At 40.1% G+C, this 22,395-nt stretch overlaps 1 protein-coding gene across 1 annotated transcript; it reads left to right on the top strand.

The window, feature by feature from the left end:
* Nucleotides 1-3,345: 3,345 nt before the first annotated feature.
* LOC103696684 (uncharacterized) lies at nt 3,346-10,740 on the top strand. Its single transcript, XM_088717754.1, has 3 exons — nt 3,346-4,667; nt 4,904-5,106; nt 5,259-10,740. Exons 1-2 carry the CDS (start codon nt 3,532-3,534, stop codon nt 4,911-4,913), a joined length of 1,146 nt encoding a protein of 381 aa, XP_088573880.1. The 5' UTR covers nt 3,346-3,531; the 3' UTR covers nt 4,914-5,106; nt 5,259-10,740.
* The last annotated feature ends 11,655 nt before the right edge of the window (nt 10,741-22,395 follow it).

The following is a 22,395-nucleotide window of genomic DNA, read 5'->3' as shown; positions in this document are numbered from 1 at the left end:
TTATTGAATAACTATTAATTTGCGTCATAGAAGGGAAAGAATGCTTCATTTGTTTTCTCACACTCAACACACATGGACATTTGATTATCTTACATTGGACAAATTTCCTACGCCTTTCTTATAAACCACAATGAGCATAGAGAGGATTTTGCATCCATAAATTTGTTTAACGATATCCATCATAGCATCTTATTTTACCTTGGACGAGATCAATAACTAAGTGTCGAGAAGGTTTTGCCTCCCATACTCTTATAAGCTCATCCCATTTTTCAGCATGATAGCCATCCCACTCTAGAGAATACTTATTAGTGAATTCAATTATAATTCTTCTATGTAAACAATCTTTTTACTATTATTTCTCTACCTTTGAGTTGTTACTTCCCCTTAGTATTTTTTTTTTTCAATGTTTGCATTTTATTGGAAATTTTAAGTCCTTTTACTCAAGCCTTGATCTGCTTACCTTAATACACTTTATCTATTTGATCAACCTACTATCAATCTATAGATTTCTACTTTTTATTTAATAACATCACTTGTTAAAATATGTGCGTCATCTCCAATGAAGAACATCCACTGGCTATCGTCGATGGTTGTGACCAGTGGTGAAGATCATTGGCAGTGGTAAGTAGTGGTGACTAATAGTGGTAATAGACGATGGTAAAGATCACTAGTGATGGTGGATGATTGTAGAGATCATTTTCAACGGGGTGGTGGTGAAAATTATTATCATTGGTGGATAATATTAGAAAACATTGTCAATGGTGGGTAATGGTGGATATCATTGTCGATGGTGAGTAATGATAGAGAATATCGTCAATAGTGGCGATGATGGAGATCATTGATGGTGGTGACTATAGTAGAGATTGTTTGTGATAGTGGGTGGTGGTAGAGATTGTTGACGAAAGTAACTAGTCATGGAGATTGGAGATCGTATGTGATGGTGGCTTGTGGTGAAGATTGTTGGCAGTGGTGGGCGTTAATGGAGATCTTTGATGATGGTGGGTAGTGATGATGATTGGAGGTGATGGTGGACATCAATGGTGCTGGTAGAAGGAGGTAGGGAGCACCAACTATGGTAAATGATAGTTGGGATTACTGGTAGAAGTGGATGGTGATTGGATGGCAGGTGGTGGTGGGCAGTAGTGATGGTGAGAGAGAATAAGATTTTCCCTCTCTCACTTTCTTTCCTATTAAGCTATCTTTTTAACCATAGTTAATTTATATAGGTCACAATTTTTCGTTGATCGTATTCCCTCTCTAGTGTGAAGGAAAAGTGGGTTGACATAGCGAGGGACATTTTGGTCTGAGAAAGGTGGAACAATTGTTTCTACAAATACTAAATAACTTGAGTTGATACTACCAAAATTTAAAATTCGTTGGTTATTTTTGCCAAATACCCTTGCAAGAAATAAGTGTATAATATAATTTATACAACTTTATAAAGAAACTTTACATATATCCATAAAATGTAAATTTTGCAGAGATCTGTCATCTAAGCACATGATATATTATCAGAAAGCACTACTGGTAAAATTTTTATAAGACAATTTTCATCGAATATTTGATGTGGTATCCTTTTCACTTTAACTTTTATTTAGCTTGACTCAACAAAATTGATTTTTAATTTTACTTTTTGGGCCTTCGGTGGTTCCATGTTGATGCAAGATACATCAAATATCTTGCAAAGAATAATATTGTGGTTATTCAAGTCTTACATGGTCAACTTTGAAGAATCAAAGGTGGTGTTTCCACTTTAGCCCTAGCCTTCTCTCTCAGCTGCCAAGTTTTAGATATTACTCCTATAATTTTGGGCTATCTATGCTCCACTATACTCATGTTATCATTCTTTATAGCATGTGAACGAACATCAAATATGAACGTAACAACCTCAATGACAAAGATATTAATCAATTAAATCTTTTGATGAATGTGCCAACAAGGAAGTGCACAATAGTCAAATCTATGGCATAAAACAAGTATAGGTACTATAAGATTATAACATTATTACTCTATGCCCAGCATCATGTGCCACTCTCTTTATGAGTCAAGTTGCTCTTTCTAATGAAAATGGTTACTTACATTTATTTTAACTGTTTCATGCTAAATTCTTATATAACAGATGTAAGCTTTGCAACTACCACTTGAGTGTATAAAGTTAGGGTTTTTCCCTCTATAGAGGATGCCACTGGTGTTCAAACCGAGATATTCTTCCATGTAAAGGGAAATGCCAACCAATTCACCTAAAGCCAACTGGCCAAAGTACCAGCAATCCAAATCAGTCGGTAAATCATGTTGTATCGGCACCTAACATTGCTTTTACCAGGTAATATATGTAATCAAATAAACCAACATGTCGGCCTTTTTCTTCTTAGTGCAAATGCAGTAGGTAGTTTTAGTAGGGATGAATTGGGGTATTACCAGTAATATGATAATCTGGTTCCTTGGCTTATATAACCGACAATTTTTAATATTATTTCGCAAATTCTTGGAAGGTTTGTTAACCATTAAGGCCTTGCTTGCATCTTACTATAGATTGGGCTGATAATTTTCTAGGAATTGGGCTTGTTAGCCCATCTAGATTGTATCTTTTTAGGGCATGCCCAAATTTATCCTTTGGATTATGGGAGGTTTTTTTTTTCTTTCCGCAGGTTTAAGGCTAAAAGGTGTTTGGTTGATAGAGCCATGCTCAAATAGGCAGTCTAATCTACAAATCTTGTAGAATTGTGAATCCAACATTGTATCAAAATTCAAATAGACTCTATGTGTGACTCCAAGCCATTGGCTATAGTAACTACAAAGAAACTAGCCTACTCAAGGAAAGGAGGCGCAGCAAAAGAATTATAATGCTCAAAGAATTCTCGTGACAATTATCTGTAGCAAAAGTAGAAAAAGATATTTCCGAAATGGCCAAATTCATATATTGGCATTGTAACCTCACCAACCATCCACACCCTGTGAATATGCACCCATGCATAACTATATTGCCTCCAATGAACACCTATATGTACCCTTAAATTCAGTAAGACAACAATTAAATGCTCTCTTTTGATACTTCAAGGGTACCAAACCAATATGGCTTGGAGAAGACACCAATTGATCTATCAATTTTGTTTCCCTTTGACTCTTCAGGGCCAGCAAATGAAAATGATGCTGCTTCCTTGGTTTGGTATATTCCGTCATAGGAGCTGTAAATTTTATCAAAATTCCATGGACAATGGGTAGGTAGCATTATATCTGGTGACCTGGACAACTTTAAAGCGATCAGGTCTCAGAGCCACGTCGGCGTCCACGTGGTCCTCTGTTTCTTGTACGTATCCCCAGAAGGATGGTTATTTATTGGAGAACCGGCACACCAAACCCCTTCGTTTCCGCCCCATCCTCCACCTTCTCTCTGCCTAATAGAAACCTGGACTCGATCTTAATCCAAATCCCGTCCCTGTCTTCCCCACCTCCCAGTTTCCTCGTTGCCGATCGAAAAATCGGCCGCCCCTTGCCGGACTCCGTCCGAGCTCTTCCGCTTCATGACCGCCGATGATGGCCTCCGCCTGCGTGAACAACTCCGGAATGTCGCCGGAGCCCTTCCTCGACTGCTCCCCTGCATGCCCCTCCTACGGCTGGCTCAGCCCTAGGGTCTCCTTCAGCCGCGACCTCGCCGACGATGCCACCCCGGCGATCGCCTCCGAGAAGCGGGAAGCGGAGACGCCGGATCTGGAGGCCGCCAGCAAGGATCTCGCCGACTTCGAGTTCCGCCTCGACGATCCTGTGGCCATGCTCCCTGCCGACGAGCTCTTCTCCAACGGGAAGCTGGTCCCTCTCCAGCTGGCCACGGCTCCGCTTCCGGCGGCGGCGGTCCCGGACGGGATCCGCTCGCTGGAGGCGGCAGCGGCGCCGCGGAGAGCGGTGGACGTACTCGGATCGGATGCCTTCGTCGCCGAGTCCCCCAAGGCGCCGCGGTGCTCCAGCCGTTGGAGGGAGCTGCTCGGCCTCAAGAGGCAGCAGAGCCCCAAGCCGGAGTCCCAGAAGGCCGTTTGTGCCACCGCCTCTTCCAAGAACCCCAACGCTAAATCTCTCCGGCATTTCCTCCACCGAAACATGAATCCCAAATGCTCTTCCACCGACTCCTCTCTGAGCCTTCCTCTCCTCCGCGACTCCTCCGACACCGAGTCTGTCTCCATTTCCTCCCGACTCTCTCTCTCCTCTTCTTCATCCTCCTCCGGCCTCGACCACGAGGACCTTCCCCGCCTCTCCCTCGACGCCGACAAGCCCTCCCAGATCCCTCTCTCCCTCGGCCGGAACCCGCCCCGGGTGCGGGTCTCCAGGCCGAGATCCGCCGTTCCGGAGGGCTACCGGCCGGCGAGGATCGGCCGGAGCCCTGTCCGCCGGCCGCCGGAGCCTGCGGCCAGTGGGGGGTCGGTGGATAGCCCGCGGATGAACGCATCCGGGAAGGTGGTCTTCCAGGGATTAGAGCGGAGCTCGAGCAGCCCAAGTAGCTTCAATGGCGGCCCGAGGATCAAGTACCGGGGCATGGAGAGGTCCTACTCGGCCAACGTGAGGGTAACTCCAGTGCTCAACGTCCCCGTTTGCTCCCTTCGTGGCTCGGCCAAGTTCGGCTTCGGCCAGCTCTTCTCTCCACAGAAGAAGGAGAGGGAGGGATCGCGGCAGGGAAGGTAACCCCTAAAAATTGGTGAAAAAATTGACAAGAAAAAACTTGATCAACTGTTCTTACATTCTATTAGCTTGCTTCTTCTTCTTCTTCTTTTCCAAAAATTTCTGGTGCGCGTTTGTGTTTGCCTACAGACGTACGTGCATATTGTAGTGTTTTTTTTGTCTTTTTTTTTCTTATGAATTCCGCTTCGGGTTTTGATCGATGTGAATTGAAAAAACTCGGTGGTTTGTGACTAAGGTGCGGCTAAGATGCGCCCTGAGGCGGTGCACGATAGCCTCTGGGTCCCACGTTTTTTGTTCTCCCGTTGTCTGCTGTTGGGTAGAGTCCTCCGTAGATGCGTACGATAGCGTCGGCCGCGAATGCCCTCTTCCACGGTACAACTGTTCCCATGTGATGGACCGCATGGTCCCGGCCGGTGTTCCCTCCGCTAAAATGCGCCGGTGCGTCTTCTCTTTTTTTTTTTATAATTTTATTAGTTTTGTCGTGTTTTTGTTTGCACGCGAGTCTGAGACGGGGCTAATAAATTATTACTTACAACGGTTTTGGTGCTCCTGGATTGATGTGGAGGTGTTAATAAATCATTGATTCTCAGGTCACATCAAAGATCGAACCAAAGCTGGTGGTGGTGGGAGTAACGAAATTGAGGAAGAGGACGTGAAATCTGATGGTTGCGATTCGCTTTTATGATCTTTTCTAATCTTAGCTTCTGCCAGGTGGCAGGCTTTACTTAAAGCCTGAAGCTACCTACTTTACCCAGCATGATTCCTTTTTACTATTTTTTTAACTTTTGTTTTGGCGTCTTCTGAGTTCTTGGCCGGTGAGAATTCGGATGCCTGGTTTTCGATAGTGATGCTCAGAGAGAGAAATAGAGTTGATGATAGCCAAGAACGCTAGACCTTTGTCCTCACACACACACACACACAAATCACGATCGGCCTTATTCAAGAGCTTGCGATAATCTAATGCTCGTTGATTTCGTTAATTGGGAGGAAATCAAGTTTCTGGGGGAGCCGGAATGTACTGTGACAGTACCTGTACATCATTCTGGGCTGTTGGTGTGGCAATGACATCCAGGACCAGGAACTGACTTCTAGGGGAATGTATTTGATGGCATGCTTTAAAGTGTTTACAAGCCTTCGCCAGTCTCGTGAGAGGATCGGTCCCCATCGCATGCCAACTCCCTGTAGAGTAAATCTGCTTGTAGGGGAAAATAAATGTGGTGAATCAAAAAAAATAAAAAAAATATTTCATATTTGATTAGAGAAAGTTTTTTATTGAAATATGTTTTTTATATTTCATGGAAACAAAAGTCGATATGGAATATGAAAAAATCACTTTAGGAATTATAGTAAATTTTATTTCTAAAAATATCTTTAAGCCATATTGATTTTTTTATTAAATATTTTATAGTTAGTTTAAACTGATAAAAATTCTGATAATATAAAAAATTTATTAATAAGTATTTAAAAATTTTATAATATAAAGTAGTTGTTTAGCTATTAGTTAAAAAATTAAACCTAATAAATATTTTTAATAGCTATTTTTAAATATTTAAATATATATTATGAATTATAGTAATTTTAATAGTGAGACAAGTATTAAAGTAAAAAATAGCTATTAAAATATATTTTGATCTTCTGCTGTTTATCTGACTTTAAAAATTATGTATGTGATGTTTTTCTCTGGTGGTGGTTTCTTTCCTAATGGCATAATAGATTTTTTATATAACTTTTTGAGAAAAGTGGATGTGTAATTAAATATATATTATTCTTGAAATATATTTTTATGCTACTTTTTGATTATCAAACAAATACATAAAAAATATTTTTCAGATATCATACATGCATCAATTTTTTTAACATATTTTAATAGGATAGAACTTTTTCCATCAACTAAATAAATTTTATACACATACACTATAGCTCTTTTGTCTTTTCTATGGGCCCATTTCACCACCTCCTCGATATCTAAGTACGAACAAATTTTTTGAAGGGAGTTATGTACCCCCATCCCATAATTGGAAAGTAAAGTCGGTGTCTTTTTAAAGCCAAAAAAATTATCTTACGTATAAATAAAAATTGAGAAATTAGGAGCCGAGAAAAAAAATAAAAAGTTGAATAGTAGCCTGTAATTATTCAGCTAACGCTGTTCGCTGTTCTGTTTGGCCGTATGCGGAGGCGATAAGATTGTTTGCAGGCATTTTTGGGACATGGGAAAGTTGGAAAAGTTGATGGAACGGAAGATGATGTTCCGCTCACCGCCTCCTTTTTAAAATTTGATTCGACGAGCCCTTCTTATCTTCCCAATAGCGCATTGGGGTTTCGCCCAGAGCAATAGCATCATGTGGAGGAAGAGGGGATGCTTTTAATGTGGGTTCAGGGCATTGGGGTGAGCGGACCTTGGTTCCAGTCGAGGATCTTTGACCAAAGTCACTCTCGCTGTCTTTCTTTCTGCTCGGAAAAAATGCATCCACATTTCTGGATCCTTAAAAGCGCCAATACCAGAGTTGGTAAGATCGCTTGTCGCCTCTTCCTCATAATACAATTACAGCTTCACACTTTTGTCTTTTATTAAGTTTGCTTGTTGATTCTATATGCTGTTAACTACTTGACCGCACCCATCTCTAGATAATTACCATTGGAAGATAGATTAATACTTAAAGGCTTCAACAGCTGGTTGTTTAAGGTGTCGCGTTCACAAAGCATCTATGTCTGAAAGCTAAATGAGCATATAGTTAAGATACAGTGAGCAAGATGATGATTTGAAAAAAAATAAATTAAAATGTCAGCATAAAGAACAAGTTTTTTTTTTAAGTATAGTTTCCTTTAGAAAGACTTGGTTTTCATAGTTCCGTCAAAATGCCATTTCTTCAATAGAAGAATCTGATCCAAGAAGCCTAAACAAATCAAGCATGGGCACGAGTATGCCCTTCGAGAAGTCTTTAAAGGCATCTGCAGAAATTTGGGGGCAAAATTTTGGCATATAAAGTGCTGAGACAGAGGTATTATTTGCCAATGTTGTAGAAAGACGTTGCTCAGTTCGTAAGAAATTGCGAGTAGCGCCAGAGACATGCAATATCCAGCACCAATCGGCCGTAGAGTTAACTTCGATTAGCGTCTTTTGGCCATTTGTCTAGTGGGGAATGAACATTCTTGGCCTTTTCCTGCATGCCTCAGGGCAGTGGAAATTCTTCATCATTGCCGTTGATTGCTTCACAAATTGGGTCGAAGCAGAACCTCTAGCTCAAATCACCGAGGAGAATGCTCGGAGTTTTGTTTGAAAGTCCATAATTTATTGGTTCGGAATTCTCTAAATTCTTATCACCGACAACGACTGACAGTTCGACAATACCTGGTTGAAAGAATTTTGCTCCAAACTCGATATTGACCACTAGTTCATCTTGATGGGTCATCTTCAAGCCAATAAAGAAGCGGAGGTAAATTAACTGCTTTATTTTGCTGGATCTAAAGACCAAGCTTGATCGAGCCAAAGGCCTTTGGGTAGATGAGATGCTCGGGGGTTCTTTGGGCCTATCATATTACTCACCAAATTCTGATTGGAAAAACCCCTTTCAACTTCTCTTTCGGCATTGAAAATGTTATTCTTGTGGAGATCAGCCTCCCATCTTATCGAGTAGAGTTGTACGACGGGTAGGCAAATTTTGAGGATCTCTGTGTCGTCTTGGACTTACTGGAAGAAGCAAGAATATGAGCTCGAGTACATATGGCTACTTATCAACAACATGTAGCTCGGTACTACAACTCCTGAGTTAAGACAAAACTCTTTCGTTAGGGGATCTCATCCTTAGAAAAGCTGAGATGACTCAACAGGTGATCACAGAAAACTTGCAGCTAAGTAGGAAGGAACATACAGGATCAAGGAAGTCATCAACAACTTGGCACTTACCGATTCAAGCAACTTGATGGAACTTTAGTACCTCAGGCATGAAACTCTGATAACCTCTGAGCATGTCATCAGTAAGAGTTATAATTTTGAACTCTGTACTCCTTTATTACTAATGATGAATGAAGCTTGTTTTAGTGCTCCAAAAATAGCCAAGTGTTGCAGATCGGATGCATTGATCGCTGACCAAAAAATCCCCAAAAATGACTGATCGGATGCATCTCCTACCGACCACCAATTGTTATCCCCATGGACCTGGCAAATCTACCAAGGGTCGTAAAGTCTTGCAAAGACAAGCTTTCTAGATGCCATCGATTTGTTATCCTTGTGGGCCTGGTTAATCTGTCGAGGGTCACTGATCGTAGAAAAAATATCGGGTGAGTCTCTTAAAGACCACCGATGGCGCCGCATTTGAGTGCCACAGATCAGGCAAGCTTTTTAGATGCCACCGATCTATTATTGCCATGGGCCTGACAAGTTTGTTACAGATTGCTGACCACAGATGAAATGTCGGGCGAGTCTTGCAAAGACCATCGATGACACCATACTCTAGCACTACAAATCAGGTAAGCTTTCTAGAGGCTACTAATCTTTTATCCTCGTGGACCTAGCTTGTCTGTCGAGGAGTGTTGACCACTGCTGACCACGAATGAAATATCGAATGAGTCTCGCAATGACCACTGATAGTGCTGCACTCGAGTGCCACAGATCAGGCAAGCCTCCTAAGAGGCCATGGGCTTGCTATCGACCAAGAGCCGATGAAAGACCTAGGCTTGGATGAAGGAAGCGTGCTCGGCTTGATCACCCGGACGATTAGCTATCCAAAAATCTAATTGATTGAAGATCCGACAAGGCAAACAACCCATCTCTTTGGGTAGGGAAAGAAGGCACCAGGGTAAGAAGCCGAGCTACAAGTGACGATGGAGTGGGCACGACCCACCAATTGAGAGGCAAAGATGAGCATGGGACAAAGGTCCGAGTTGACCACAAACACCTCCAGGAATCTACTCCTAGACATGCCAATCTCAATCCCCTAAGCTCATCAGGTTCAGGCGGGAACCTAGAGGACCTTTGATCTCCGATCTTAGAATGCTAAAAAGTCTCATCAATAATTGATAGAGCTTGCAACTCTAACCTACAAATATACATCCTACCGGGAGCCAAACCTACAAGAACTTCCAATCTACATGCCTACGCTCACAAAATCAAAGTGTAAACCTTGGCATGGCAGTGCTGAGAATGTGGGGCCCTGGCTCTTCGCGGACGGCCCCTGCCTCGGTCTTCGACATATCGATCCAAATGATCTACGAGATGACTAGGTAACGACTTGCCAAGGCAGTATGATCTAAGCTTAACTAAGGCACATAGAAGTGAACTATATAACTTAAACCCACCAAATGATCATTGCAAACAAATAAAGGTACAAACATACATACTTTTATTTATGATTCCAAAAAATTACAGGACAAAAGCAGCTGGTAATCGAGCAATACAAGTATACTAAAAAGATCCACCTGAGCTAAGTTCTATGGAGCCAATAACTTCGAAGAAGGACAAGAAGAAGATGTACACGAAGCCCTACTCCTCAAAACATGATGGAGGGACCTCGGCTAACTAAGGAAGATTGGCAATGGATACAGGGTGCCTTCACGCCGCTACACCTGCCTAGCAGTACCCTCCTTTTCTGCATCCTCGGTCTCATCTTCCTCTTGTTCATTAGCGTTCTCCTCCTAGTCATCCTTGGGCAGAGTAAGGGAACTAAAGTCATACTCGGGCACGAGCTTCACCACTTGGTCCCGACAGTTGTAAAGTTGTATAGGTAGGAGTCGATGGAGTTTGAAGCAAGGCTCCGCTGCTGCGAAGGTCTTATACTCCTGCATAGTGGATTCGATAGAAGCCACTCGCTGCTCGGCCGCCTGCTACTCTTTCTTAATCTTGGTGACTCGAACCTAAGCTGCCTTTCACTACGCTTGTAAGCCCTTTAGCTCCATGGTGGCGGCCTTTAGCTGTGCATCTAGCTCGGTTATCTTCCTCTTCATCTCATTCTGCTCTTGCTCCATCTCTCGAGTGTGCTACCAGAGGGTCCGTTAGAGCTGAGACAAAAGACTTCATGGTCCAGTTGGGGTGGTGGACCTCCTCCTCGGGAACGGAGCGTGGGGGAGGCCTCAATGTCTTAGAAGGAATAGGCCGAGGAGGTGATAGGATCTCAAACTTGGGGTCTACTTGGGAGGCTCTAGATGGAGCTTGATTAGCATAAGGGGTCAAAGAGATCGTAGCCACCGAGCGAGAGGAGAAGCGCCATGGGGCTTCTTGGCGGACGATGATGATGCGCCCTCCAGTGCCACCTTGCGTCGGGTGATGTTCTCACCATCGACTTATCCACCATATCTGTAGGAACAAAAATGAAGTCATAGAAAGTAACAGCTCAGACAATCATAAAGATGGAGAGATTCTTACCTTGAGGTTAAGCAGTACTCTGCTCGGCATTGACTAGAGTCTGCTTGGTCAACAACTCCTAAATAGGAGGAGCCTTGATGCTGCGCAAGGATTCCAGAATTTGTTGCTCTGACAACACAAAAACAAAGAGGCTCTTCCAGCCATGCACTTTTAAGAAAGACCATCTGGGATCAGTCAGAACACCATCTGAGCTGAGATGTACCACCAACCCTGCTCGGTAGGATGCTTCTTGAGTATGTATCTACCATAGGTTGAATAGTATGCACAACCAAAAAGGAGAAAAAGCTAATGATAATCCACTATGGATTAGGGACCACTTGTGCAGGTACCACCCAAAAAATATTGGGAAGAAAAACTATGAAGGGAGGGAGAGGAAGCCTCAAACCAGCCGTTAGAATCTCCTCATAAAAGCTGATTTGAGCATGGTAGCAGCAATTCACCCTCTCTTTAGCCCCAAGCAACTTGAGGGAGAAGCTGGTTGGAACATGATAGCTGACCCAGAATCGATCTAGGTTATCATGGTCCAAAAATCACTCCTCAGTGATGTGATCGAAGGAGGCCTCCGGTTTGGTGCCGTCAAAGCCTTGGAACATTGAGATGAAGCCGCATGGGTTGACCAATTGGTGGGGAGATCACTATTGGATGAAATAGCAATGACAGTCAAGTGAGATGAAGGTGTAGGAAAGAAGGAGCCATCCTATGGAGGTGTGCTGGAAGGAGCAACTAACAGAAGAACATCAGAAAAAGGAAAGGAAGAGGAATCGAAGCCTCCATCGGACGAAAACCACTAGGAGAAGGAAGAGCACTCACTAAATAGGGAAAAATCCGACTAAGGTTTTCATCCCTTAAATAGAGCTCTAAATGGTCGCGATCCCAGCGTCCATTTGATCACTCGTTCATCAGCTGCCATGTATAAGCTTGGTATTGCCAGCTCCCATGGATTGATCCTTATTAGAGCTTTGAGAAGAAGTGGTTGTAGAGACAAAATTTCCACCCGTATGCATGATGCTTCAAGAAAGGAATCAGCGCCACAGAAATTGCGCTGGTCATCGAATGCAGCGTCCAAAAGCATCCTGGGCTAATTTTACAACTCGATTTGACTTAGCTGGCTCACTTGATGAATGATTGAGCTAGTTTTTTAGCCTGACCTGAGCAAACATAGTTTGATCTCGAGAGTGGGGGGCAAGTGATATGACTCGAATTCACCATCCTCTAAAATCTCACTTACTAGCTCAGCTTACTGATCAGACAATGGCATGTGTCTCATGGAATCACAGCCAATTAAATCTCCAAATGATTAGCACAATAACAGTGTAATCGGTTACAACTTAGCGTAGTCTCGACGTTTCTGAAAAGGAAGGTGATAACCGCCCAGATCGATAGATAAGGATAGAGCTTAGCTGCTAATTCGCAAATTCTGCGATCCTGACCGCACAGATTGGTGCCTCTCCTCTATAAATATCAAGCATTGAGATCACCCAGTATTAGAAATCTTCATATCATGCTTTCATTTACTATCTCTCTTTCATTTCTTCTATTTTCTCTTAAAACTCTATTTGAGGGTCCCCAACTAAACACATTTCTGATGACCCCCTAGTCGTTTTCTCTAGTTGCAGATCAAACCCTACATGGTGCAACGCTTCTCCAGCCCAACCGAGTAGAGCAACATCACTCATTAGCTCGCCAGCCCGTCAGGCCGGATTTTGAGTAGCAACAGAAGTGATAATATAGGTAAGGATTTGTAATGGAAAGAGGCTACATGAATGTGGGAGTAGTGAGGGATGGTGAGAAAGATTGTAAGGATATTTTAGACCTTAAGGACCTCATCATGTGATACTTACAAGACACCACTTCTTCAAATCATGTTAATGGAGACGAATGACTAGACCAAATTAGATCTATGCGCAAATTGGAAGGACTTCAATTAAAAAGTTTTAAACCAGAGGAGGTGTGAGTGCAAATTGCTTAAAGTAGAGGAGGTAGAATCATAATTTTATCCTTTTAAAACTTTTTGCCATCATTTTCAGCCACTATTATCTTACCAAGATTTTAAACGTGGCTGATGGAAGTGGATCCAAACTCATTATCTTTTGAGCGATAACTTTTAATTCATCAATAACTAAAAAGATGAAAATGAGATAAAAAATGAATTTCATCGCTTGTTGAATATTAATAATTTACAAACTTTTGTCACTTGAACCTAATGTAAAAGAAAGACTAGAACTGCTTCTTTGAAGGTAGAAAGACATCAAATATCAACTTTTTAAAGTCACTTAAACTTTAGAGCAGGTTGAATCTCCATTTTATGAGTTATGGACCTTCATGTATGAGCAAGTCGAATCTCTACTTTATGGGCCACTCGACTTTCATGTGTGAGCAAATTAAATCTTTGTAGGTTAAACTTTTGCTCCATGGATGGAATTATGGCTATGGCTATTAATAGTTAAAAAATTCGGCGCTACTAAGAAAGATTTTGGTTCTTAAAATTCTAAGAGAATTGCCGGACCAAGTGCTCTATAGGATATGCAATATCAGGTAGGGAAACAATGCTTGGTAGTAGTGTCATTTTGTCTCCAATACATTAGAGAGTGAATGAAACTCTCTTTCTTCTTGTCTCGTTAACTCCCTCTTGGATGGTTGCCCAATGGTTATCTATGTAAATAACTCCCTTTTTCCCAATAAATTCTCTTATATAGTTAATATGAGCAATCAACCATCGAAATATAGTCTCTTATATGAGTTGTAACAACCCATCCACGAGCGTACTAAGTATCAAGACACAAGTGATTAATTAAATATTGGTGATTTAATATAGTTGACTAAATTCCAAGTTTACTTGTAGTGTAAACGAAAGACCCAATCCGATTAGGGCGATCAAACAAGCAATCTGTTCATAAGCCAGCTTCATTCATCTCAAAATTTGACTAAAATTCAGCTCTCTCAATTACCAAATTAGTTGAGCTAGAGTTAAACTAGCTCAGCTTAATTTACTTTAAAATACTAATATGTGACTCTTTTATATTTGTTAAGTTAACATAAATTATATGGAATGGAGTGTATTTCAACTACAAGATTAAACACAATCAAAATTATTAGGTCAAACTATAAAATGGATATCTTGAAAGATCTCAAGATCGCATTAGATCTCTCAAATGAGTTGTTCATGAACATCTCAAGCTCATCCTGAAACTAAATGATATGGCTTGAACTCCTCCTAATTACAAACTGAGTCAATCTTCAGTTGAACCTAGCTCCGTTGTGCTCGGATCATTTACACCCTAGTCTCCTGAGGCTTTTTTTTTAAAAAAAATCCAATAAAACCTTCTATACTTGCAATAAAAACCTTTGCAAGCTCATGAAATGATACCATTCTAGGCATGTTAATCTTCTCGATGATCTGAAGGAGCATGATATCTTGGTAGCCATGGTAGTTGTTTTTCCATTTGCATGCACCACAATTAGATTGCATGGTAGGGCCCCATATGAGTGCATGCTTGTGGCAAGATCATTCATACGCATAACATGGGCCCATGGACCCATGGGCCATAGCAACGTAACATCACACCCAATTTGACCATCCTAGCACATCTCCTTGGAAAGTCTTTAGATGATCATGCCAATATCCTACCATCCCTAGGGTCTAGGGTGATGCTCATGGACCATATGATAGTCCAATGGCATCATCTCACATTGAAATCCATTCAAAAACAACACTTGCTTATTTAAGCTCCCATGCATCACAACAACTGTTACCTTGATTGGTTGGTATCTCTCCTGCTTGCCCTTGGGATGAGTTTGGGACATGGTTTTGTTATTCATGAATCTCAATTTGATATCAAAGTATTAGCACTGCATCAGATCATCACATGTTCTGATGGACATTGACACAGAGGAGCTTGGAATATTGTTTGGTGCAGTATGAGAATTGTGTTTTACATAAAACAGAAGTATGAATGCTTTTCTTCACCATGATATAAAATTTGTACCTCATTATCAATTGCACAAGCTTTTCTCTCCCACTGAAACTTTCTTGTAGAATTTGGATGTCAAGAATGATGGCAACAATATTCTGTCATCATAATTTTCCTAAAGGTGGCCAAATGATTTGTTGGCAGGAACAACTAATGATCTTCCACATACAGAGATTTTATAGCAACTTGAACCATGAAAATAAGTGAAACTATCCAAAACCATCACTTGCATGTTTTACTTAAGCTTGGACATACACAACATGGTAGTGTGATTCCTTTTAAGAAATAAGAAATTAACATGCTATGAAAAAAATTTAGAAAAAATTTGAAGTTACAATAGTATGTTGAAAAATGCTTGTTTGTGGAAGTCTTACTTGCTGTACGATGTTTAGTTGTGTTAATGGGCTGGGTCAAGCTATTAGCCAGAAATATCCATTCCACTTGAAACCTAGCTATAGGAGCTCTTCAGCATGCGAAATCTCTTAACAGGCTGTTAGAAATGTCATTTATCATGATGTAATATGATATGTTGTTTACTTGAATATTATATACTATTTTCTGTTCTATTTTGCATTAAATTTCTTTTTTTTTTCTTTTTTTGGTAAAACAACATTGAATTTTTAAGGAAAGTAAACCATCATGTTGTTTAGTATCACAAATATGTTGTAGAGTTGTCTCATTCAGTGGAATTAGTGAAAATATTTTTGAGATTCCTAACATGATGAATATAGTGGTGCTGGTTTTGGGCCTTTGTTTAATGGTTGAGCCACACTGAAGTGAATCACACACTGACCTTTGGACAAAACTCCATTGACTTTAGATATCCTAATTATTATTTCCACAGTAACGATACACAAGATTTTGGATGAGGTCCATTATCATTATTATTGGCCATTGATCATTGTTTGTCAAAAACATTAACATTGTTGAAACCTTAAGTTTTGAGATGCGAGGAGATTATAAGACTTTGAAAATATTTTAAAAATATTGAGAAGAAATTAAGGCCAAGTCCTTGAAAGTTGGATCAAGGACCTAGCATTAAATCTCGCCTTCGCTAAGATTTGGAGGGCCTAGAGATATTTGAGGAGCGTTATCTATCTTGTTGCTCTTGCTACTATTTTATTTGTTCCTTGTTCATTTCGATTTCTTAATGACATGAAGCAATGCGAAAACATTTTGTTCTAAAAGCATATGCCCAATGATCACTCTTGAAACTCCAACAAGTATATAGTTTTTATGACATGTTTTAGGCGGCGGACTTCATACGATGCCAAAATCTAAGGCTGGATTGTAGTGCCAGCAATCTATTATTATCGCTCTAGCAAGTTCGAATTTGGTTTCCTCAATGCCTCCAAAATCCCCGGTCACAACTCTTGGCCTATTGCTTGAATGGGCAACCATTTGCCAAGACCACAGGGTTTCCGGGTTGAATGCTTGACCTCAAACTCCTTTGTATGTATTCACCTCCTTTTCTTCATCCTCTTTGCCTTTGTCTTCAAATAACCTTTTTTTTTAAAATTCTAAAATACAGCATCATCCTCTTCTCTTATTGTACCCTTCTTTTCTTTTGTTCTTAGTGCAACACAAAAATTATGTAGGTGGTCAAAACAAAGAGTTTTTTTTATTAAATTTTTACAACATAGATAGTTTGTTGCTGTTGTTGCTGCTACTGCTGTTGTTGTGCATTTAAAAAAAAAAGAGTACATAGTACATAATATGAAATAGTAAAAAGGGTGGGCGAGATGGAATTATATGGTCATGTGATATAATATTGAGCATTTCTTTTTTCTTTTATATTTTTTAAATAAATCATATATATATATATATTTAAATTTTATAATCACTGGAACAAATGGTCAAGATTGAATTTGTAACATGCTTTGGAATCAACCATGTGCATTGTATGTGCCATATTCTAGTTTACATAAAAAATAAGAGTACTTGTTTTTGGATTTTTTTTTCTTTTTTTATAAATGGTCGGGCCATAGTAATGGTCCAAAACCTTCCTCCACACTCACAAAAATATTAATGTTTGTTTTGTAGCTATCAAGAAATAAATTTAGCATGGTCTAATGTGCCATGGTAGACCTATCCCAAAGCTGCGAGGGAGCTAAGGCTCATTAGTCAACTGATACTATGAAGCTACAGCAAATTTCCCAACTATTTCTAGGTAGTGTTAGGGGAGGAACTTCATGGCTTACTTCCACTAGAAGAGTCTAATCAATTGATCAAATTACTTCTACCAGAGTATTCTCATAAATTGATTGAATAAGCTGAGCAGGCAACCATTGGCTTCAATTCACAAAAAGAAAAATGCTGCAATGGGGTAATTCTCCTCCATTACCCCTAGGTTAGTCTAACTTTTAACAAAGATAAGATTTGGCCCCAAGCATGTGGTATATGATCATTAGGAGACTTTATGAGAAGAAAAAAGATATCAAACCTATTTTCGTACAAGACAAGTGATGCAAGAAACTTTCATTCTGGATACGAAAAATTTGTGAGAGTGATTTGATCAATATACAAGTTTTTGAGAGCATGATCACGATATAAGTTGCTACTGCATTGTCATACATGCATCATTCTTGAAAGAGAGAGAAATATTTGTATATTATGGTGTTTTGGTTGCTTCATGGGCATGTCTGTTTTTCCCCCTTTTCTTCCATGGCCATACTTTTATGCCATTTGGTTTTGACTGTTGTTGTATTTATGACCGGTTGAGATACCTTTAAAGGTTACCATCTGTACTGCCGACCTATGCCGACATGAGACATATGCCGACATGAGACACTGACATGAATGTTGTTACGGCTAAAGACAGACGAAAATATCTCCATGCTTTTGTTCGCATCAGTTAGTACAGAACATGATATTCGTGCGGCAATTTATAACCCAACGATCAACCCAACCCACGAACAATCAATTTTAAATAGAATCGGATTTGACATAAATAGATTCGGTGTTCGTTAGGTATATCTTAGGTACTTATACAGAATCAAGCAACCCAAATAATACCTTCCGGCTAAGCATTTTGGATGAGGTCCTGAGTTGTGACAAATGTTATTAGAGTAGACTTGGCCCATAACCTATGTGGACTAAAGGATACTGCAGTATCGATTCATTGGGATTGACCACGGGCTGATCATGATATTTATGATTAGATTTGAATGAATTTAAACCCTTAGCCTGACGAGGACATTAGAGCTTAAACGGGAGAATATATGAGGACCCGTGCGGGCGTGTCCCACATCGGTTATTTGCTAGGTAGATTTTGGGTACTTATACAAAATCAAGAAACCCAAATATTACCTTCCGGCTAGTATTTTTGGATGAGGTCCTGAGTTGTTACATTTAGATTATGAATAGATTAACCCATCTAGATCTATTTATTAAATTGCTTAGGTTCAGATTTAGATCTTTGACATGCTTAACCTATTTTGACCCTTTTAATAATTAAGTTAGGTCATAACCTGACCCAATAAATCAGTTTAAGATCTATTTAACTTAGTTCTATCCTGTTTAACCTGAACTATCCAACCTATTTAAATCTATTTAATCATTAAAAATCCACTTAACCTGCTTAATCCGTTTAACCTGACTTGATCTGTTTAATAAATGAGTTATGCAAGTCGGATCAGATTACTTGTTTAATAAATAGGTTGAATTCAGATCTGAATTTTTAACTTGTTTAATAAATAGGTCAGATTTAGGTTGACGAATTTTTTTGATCTAACCTACATTTAATTTAACCTGTATCCGATCTGATCTGACTGCCACCCCATTCCACACTCATAGTCCATGAAACTAACATGGGGTAATAACAAAGGATCATCACACATAGAAGGGTGCACTGGTGCAATTATCTTTTTATTGTTTTACAAATTTTTTTACTAATAGTGCGTGGGTAAGAGGTGTATGTACTTAGAAAAGAGTATATTTGTAATGGAAGTCGAGTAAAAAAGGCTCAGTTTGATGATAGTCTTGATCAAGGTTGTTCATTCCGAAAACCAGCCAAGCTCGACTGACTCATAAACTAAATGCAATCAAGCACTTTTGACTTGCAAAAATAAATGAAAGCTCGGATTTTGCTTGTTGATCAGCCCGATCAGTTAACAAATTTCCCAACCTTGGTTGCAGCTCAAATACCACATTTCACACAAAAAATAGAGAGAAGATTATATTTTGACACCACTTGGGGGCATATTTGCAGCCCCTTGTAAAGGGATGGATGAGAGTCCTGGCTGGATAATGACTTCTAAACATAATAACCTTCGGTCAAACATAGTTAATACTATACTACCCTATGATTAATGAGTTCCTGAAACACCATGCCCCTTGTAACACTACAAATTATTAATTTTTTATTTTTCCTTCTTTTTCTAATAATCTGATTTCTACTTAAATGCCTTCTAAATACACCATCCGAGGGATCTCCATGGGATGATATCTTAATGTTCATATCACTGTTACAAATTACTTTCCCAGTTTTTTGCTCCACATTTTAATGAAAGCTGACAGCCTACTTCCAAAAGCAACGTTTCACCCCCCCCCCCCCCCCCCCCCCCCCCCCACCAACCTGGTCATGTCAGCCATGATCGGTTCTGTGATGCCATGCATGAGAAAGCACTGAATGATGAAATGACATGGAGGAAGATCTCCACTTTGTCTCTCAGGGCCAAGGGAAGATCCCGGAACAGCCCCGGCTGCAACAGAGGTTGAGATCCCAGAACAGCTCAAAGCAAAAGACTTCAGGCTTTTGACTGAAGATGGATGAAGCACATCACCAGTAATCTTATCCTTCTACTTATTTTTATGAGACTGATGACATGCCAAGAGAAGCTACTTTTTCATCTCTTATCATTCCACCTATACTCTTTTTTTTGGATTAAAACGGGTGGCAAAAGCCGCCTGGCTTTTATTGAAGTAAGAAAGTTTACAGAATTAATTTACAGCAAGATCGAATTACAAGAGGGGAACAGAATACCATCAGTTGTCTGTAAAACAAAGAGGCAAACTTGATATTCCACCAATGATCGAGCAGAATAAGTTTAGATCATCCTTCAAACATCAACATCAAGACGTAACAACGGAGTTCTTCAGCTCTGAGAAAATCGACCATCAATGGAAGTATGGAAATAAATAGTCCTCCTTTATCACCCCACTTGTATCCACTTGCTCAAATATTTAAATTATCTTTTTTTACAACTACCTTCACATGAAATGCTTGGTGATTCATTTCATTGTACTCTCAAGGTTCATGATCATATGATCGTTAAACTTATTCACCGACTCGTTAGAGATGAGTACAAGTAGATAGTTAATGGTCCAGGGATAAGAAACTTTGACATGGATGTGGTCCCTGAAAGGCTGTCATTGTGATATGCCATAAAGATGCATGCACTTGGAGCTTGTAGTCATCACCTTTTTATAAATGTAACCAGACTGCATCCAATTCCATTCTTACGAGATGTTGACTGACAGTGATTGCAAGCAACCGCATAGCATGCGCTTGCCATTGATTGTCTCCAATTGCATCACTAGATTTTTGGCAAATCTTGAATTTAATACAAGCAAGCATCATTTTTTATACCAAGAAACAATAGAATATTCTGGCAGTTAGCATAAAATCTATGATTAGGGAAGAATAAACAAAGATATCAGGGGTCGATGCTGGGTCGCCACAGACAATTAGTTAAAAACTAATACATGGAGACCTCAGGAGAATAATTTCACAGCTATGGTTGTTCGCAGGGGGCTCGGCATAAAGGAGAATTCTGAACTCTGAAGCAAGATCATATGTAAACACTGAAGGCAGATTTAGACAGCGAAAGAGTAATAGAAAAAACTGAAGAGGGCCAATTGGCACACTGGATCCAACTTGTGGATAGTGGGGAAGCTCAGAAAGATGTGAGCCATAAGCAGTGGCCATGTTTGCAGTAGGGCCTACCAATGGCACTAGTCTCTTTCAAGCTTCAAACTCCAAGGAGAGTAGAAGAGAACAAGGCCAAGGAGAGCTGTCCACAGCCCCACACATGGATGGCTGTTGCTGAGGGTCAGATTCTCAGTGGGACCTCCAAAACATTCTGAGTGTCCAAGCCACCACAAAGAAACTTGCTACTTGATTCTCTAGCCTGAGACATCAGAGCTTGCATGGTCCCACTGATTTCACATCAGCACCAACATGGTGAACTTCTGAGGCTTAGCATTAGAGCAGATAAATATTTTTCATAAAAGGAGAGATGATCAGTTTCATCTTTTGACTCCTGTTTCTTTCCATAAAAGGTAAGTGGTTGGTGGGAATCTTAGGTGGGTAGGATGGGATTTGACAGATAATGTATCTATGGACGGTCCCATAGATGGCCAATATAAATCCTGCCGTAAGTACTTTGCCTACTTGGTCATATGACAGCAGACACTCCAAACCCCTACAACATAACCAGAACAAGGTCAGGAGTTTGAATAGATACTAGCAAATGCCTGCAGATATCTGATGACATTTTAAATGATCAGGAGAAAGAAAGTCCCTCCCACTATGGCAGCACTAGCTTAAAGGAAAACATATGGTACTATACATTAAAATTTTCAAATCAGGAGATCATATGTTTTCTTTCCAATAGAGATCATGAAGAAAGCTAACAAAGAAGATAAGAATTCAGAAATTTCTGTACCCCTACTTAAAATGGAAATTCCAAAGGATTATCACTACAGTTCCATGAAATGATAAATATGGTCCTTATAGCAAACATAGAAAAAAAAAATCTGTATGTATCCCTTATAATCTTTGTCCCAGTGCGACAAACCAATCCACATCTTTAAAGGAATCCAAACGTAAGAGAGAAAAAAAAATCTGAACGACAACTCATGTATTTAAATTCCCAACATGTTCATCTCAGCAACTTATGATTGTATGATGAAGAATTATGCTGTGATTAAGTGGATCAGTTAAGCACTGACAGGGTTCCACATAAACTGGCCTCCTTGGCAATCATCGTGCAAGAGAATGGAACACTGAGAGGGATTTACGCCATGCCTGGAATGTAATCCATGAGGATGTTGATGAGGATTGTCCAAGTGTTAATAGTTTTGTTCTGGTATTTTATTTTTATTTATTTATTTATTTATTTTTGAGAGAAAGGATGAACTCCATTCAAGATAAATTATCTAGATTCAGATACTTGGAGATGCACCAACCCCCAGTACTTGGACTTCAAACCTCCTCCTGAAGGAGGGGTCTGATTGATAAGGGATCACCCAGGTCACTTATACAAGAGATTCTAAAACTAATAGCTCTAACTTCTAATGTTCAGTTACAAGTTTACACAACTGTCGGACTATTGATCTTTCAAATCGACTTAATCAGAACTGCACTTTCAAAAAGAAAGCACGAAGAGCTGGATG

This window comes from Phoenix dactylifera, chromosome 1, assembly GCF_051530095.1.
Source record: "Phoenix dactylifera cultivar Ajwa chromosome 1, Ajwa_hap1_PhDact_Kaust_v1.1, whole genome shotgun sequence".
In the NCBI taxonomy this organism is placed as follows: Eukaryota; Viridiplantae; Streptophyta; class Magnoliopsida; order Arecales; family Arecaceae; genus Phoenix; species Phoenix dactylifera.
The sequence above is the reverse complement of the archived record's forward strand: the minus strand, read 5'-3'. Positions and strand labels throughout refer to the sequence as shown.

Bases quoted from the DNA above. Each gene is read 5' to 3' on its own strand.
- LOC103696684 (XM_088717754.1), top strand. From the start codon at position 3,532: ATGATGGCCTCCGCCTGCGTGAACAACTCCGGAATGTCGCCGGAGCCC.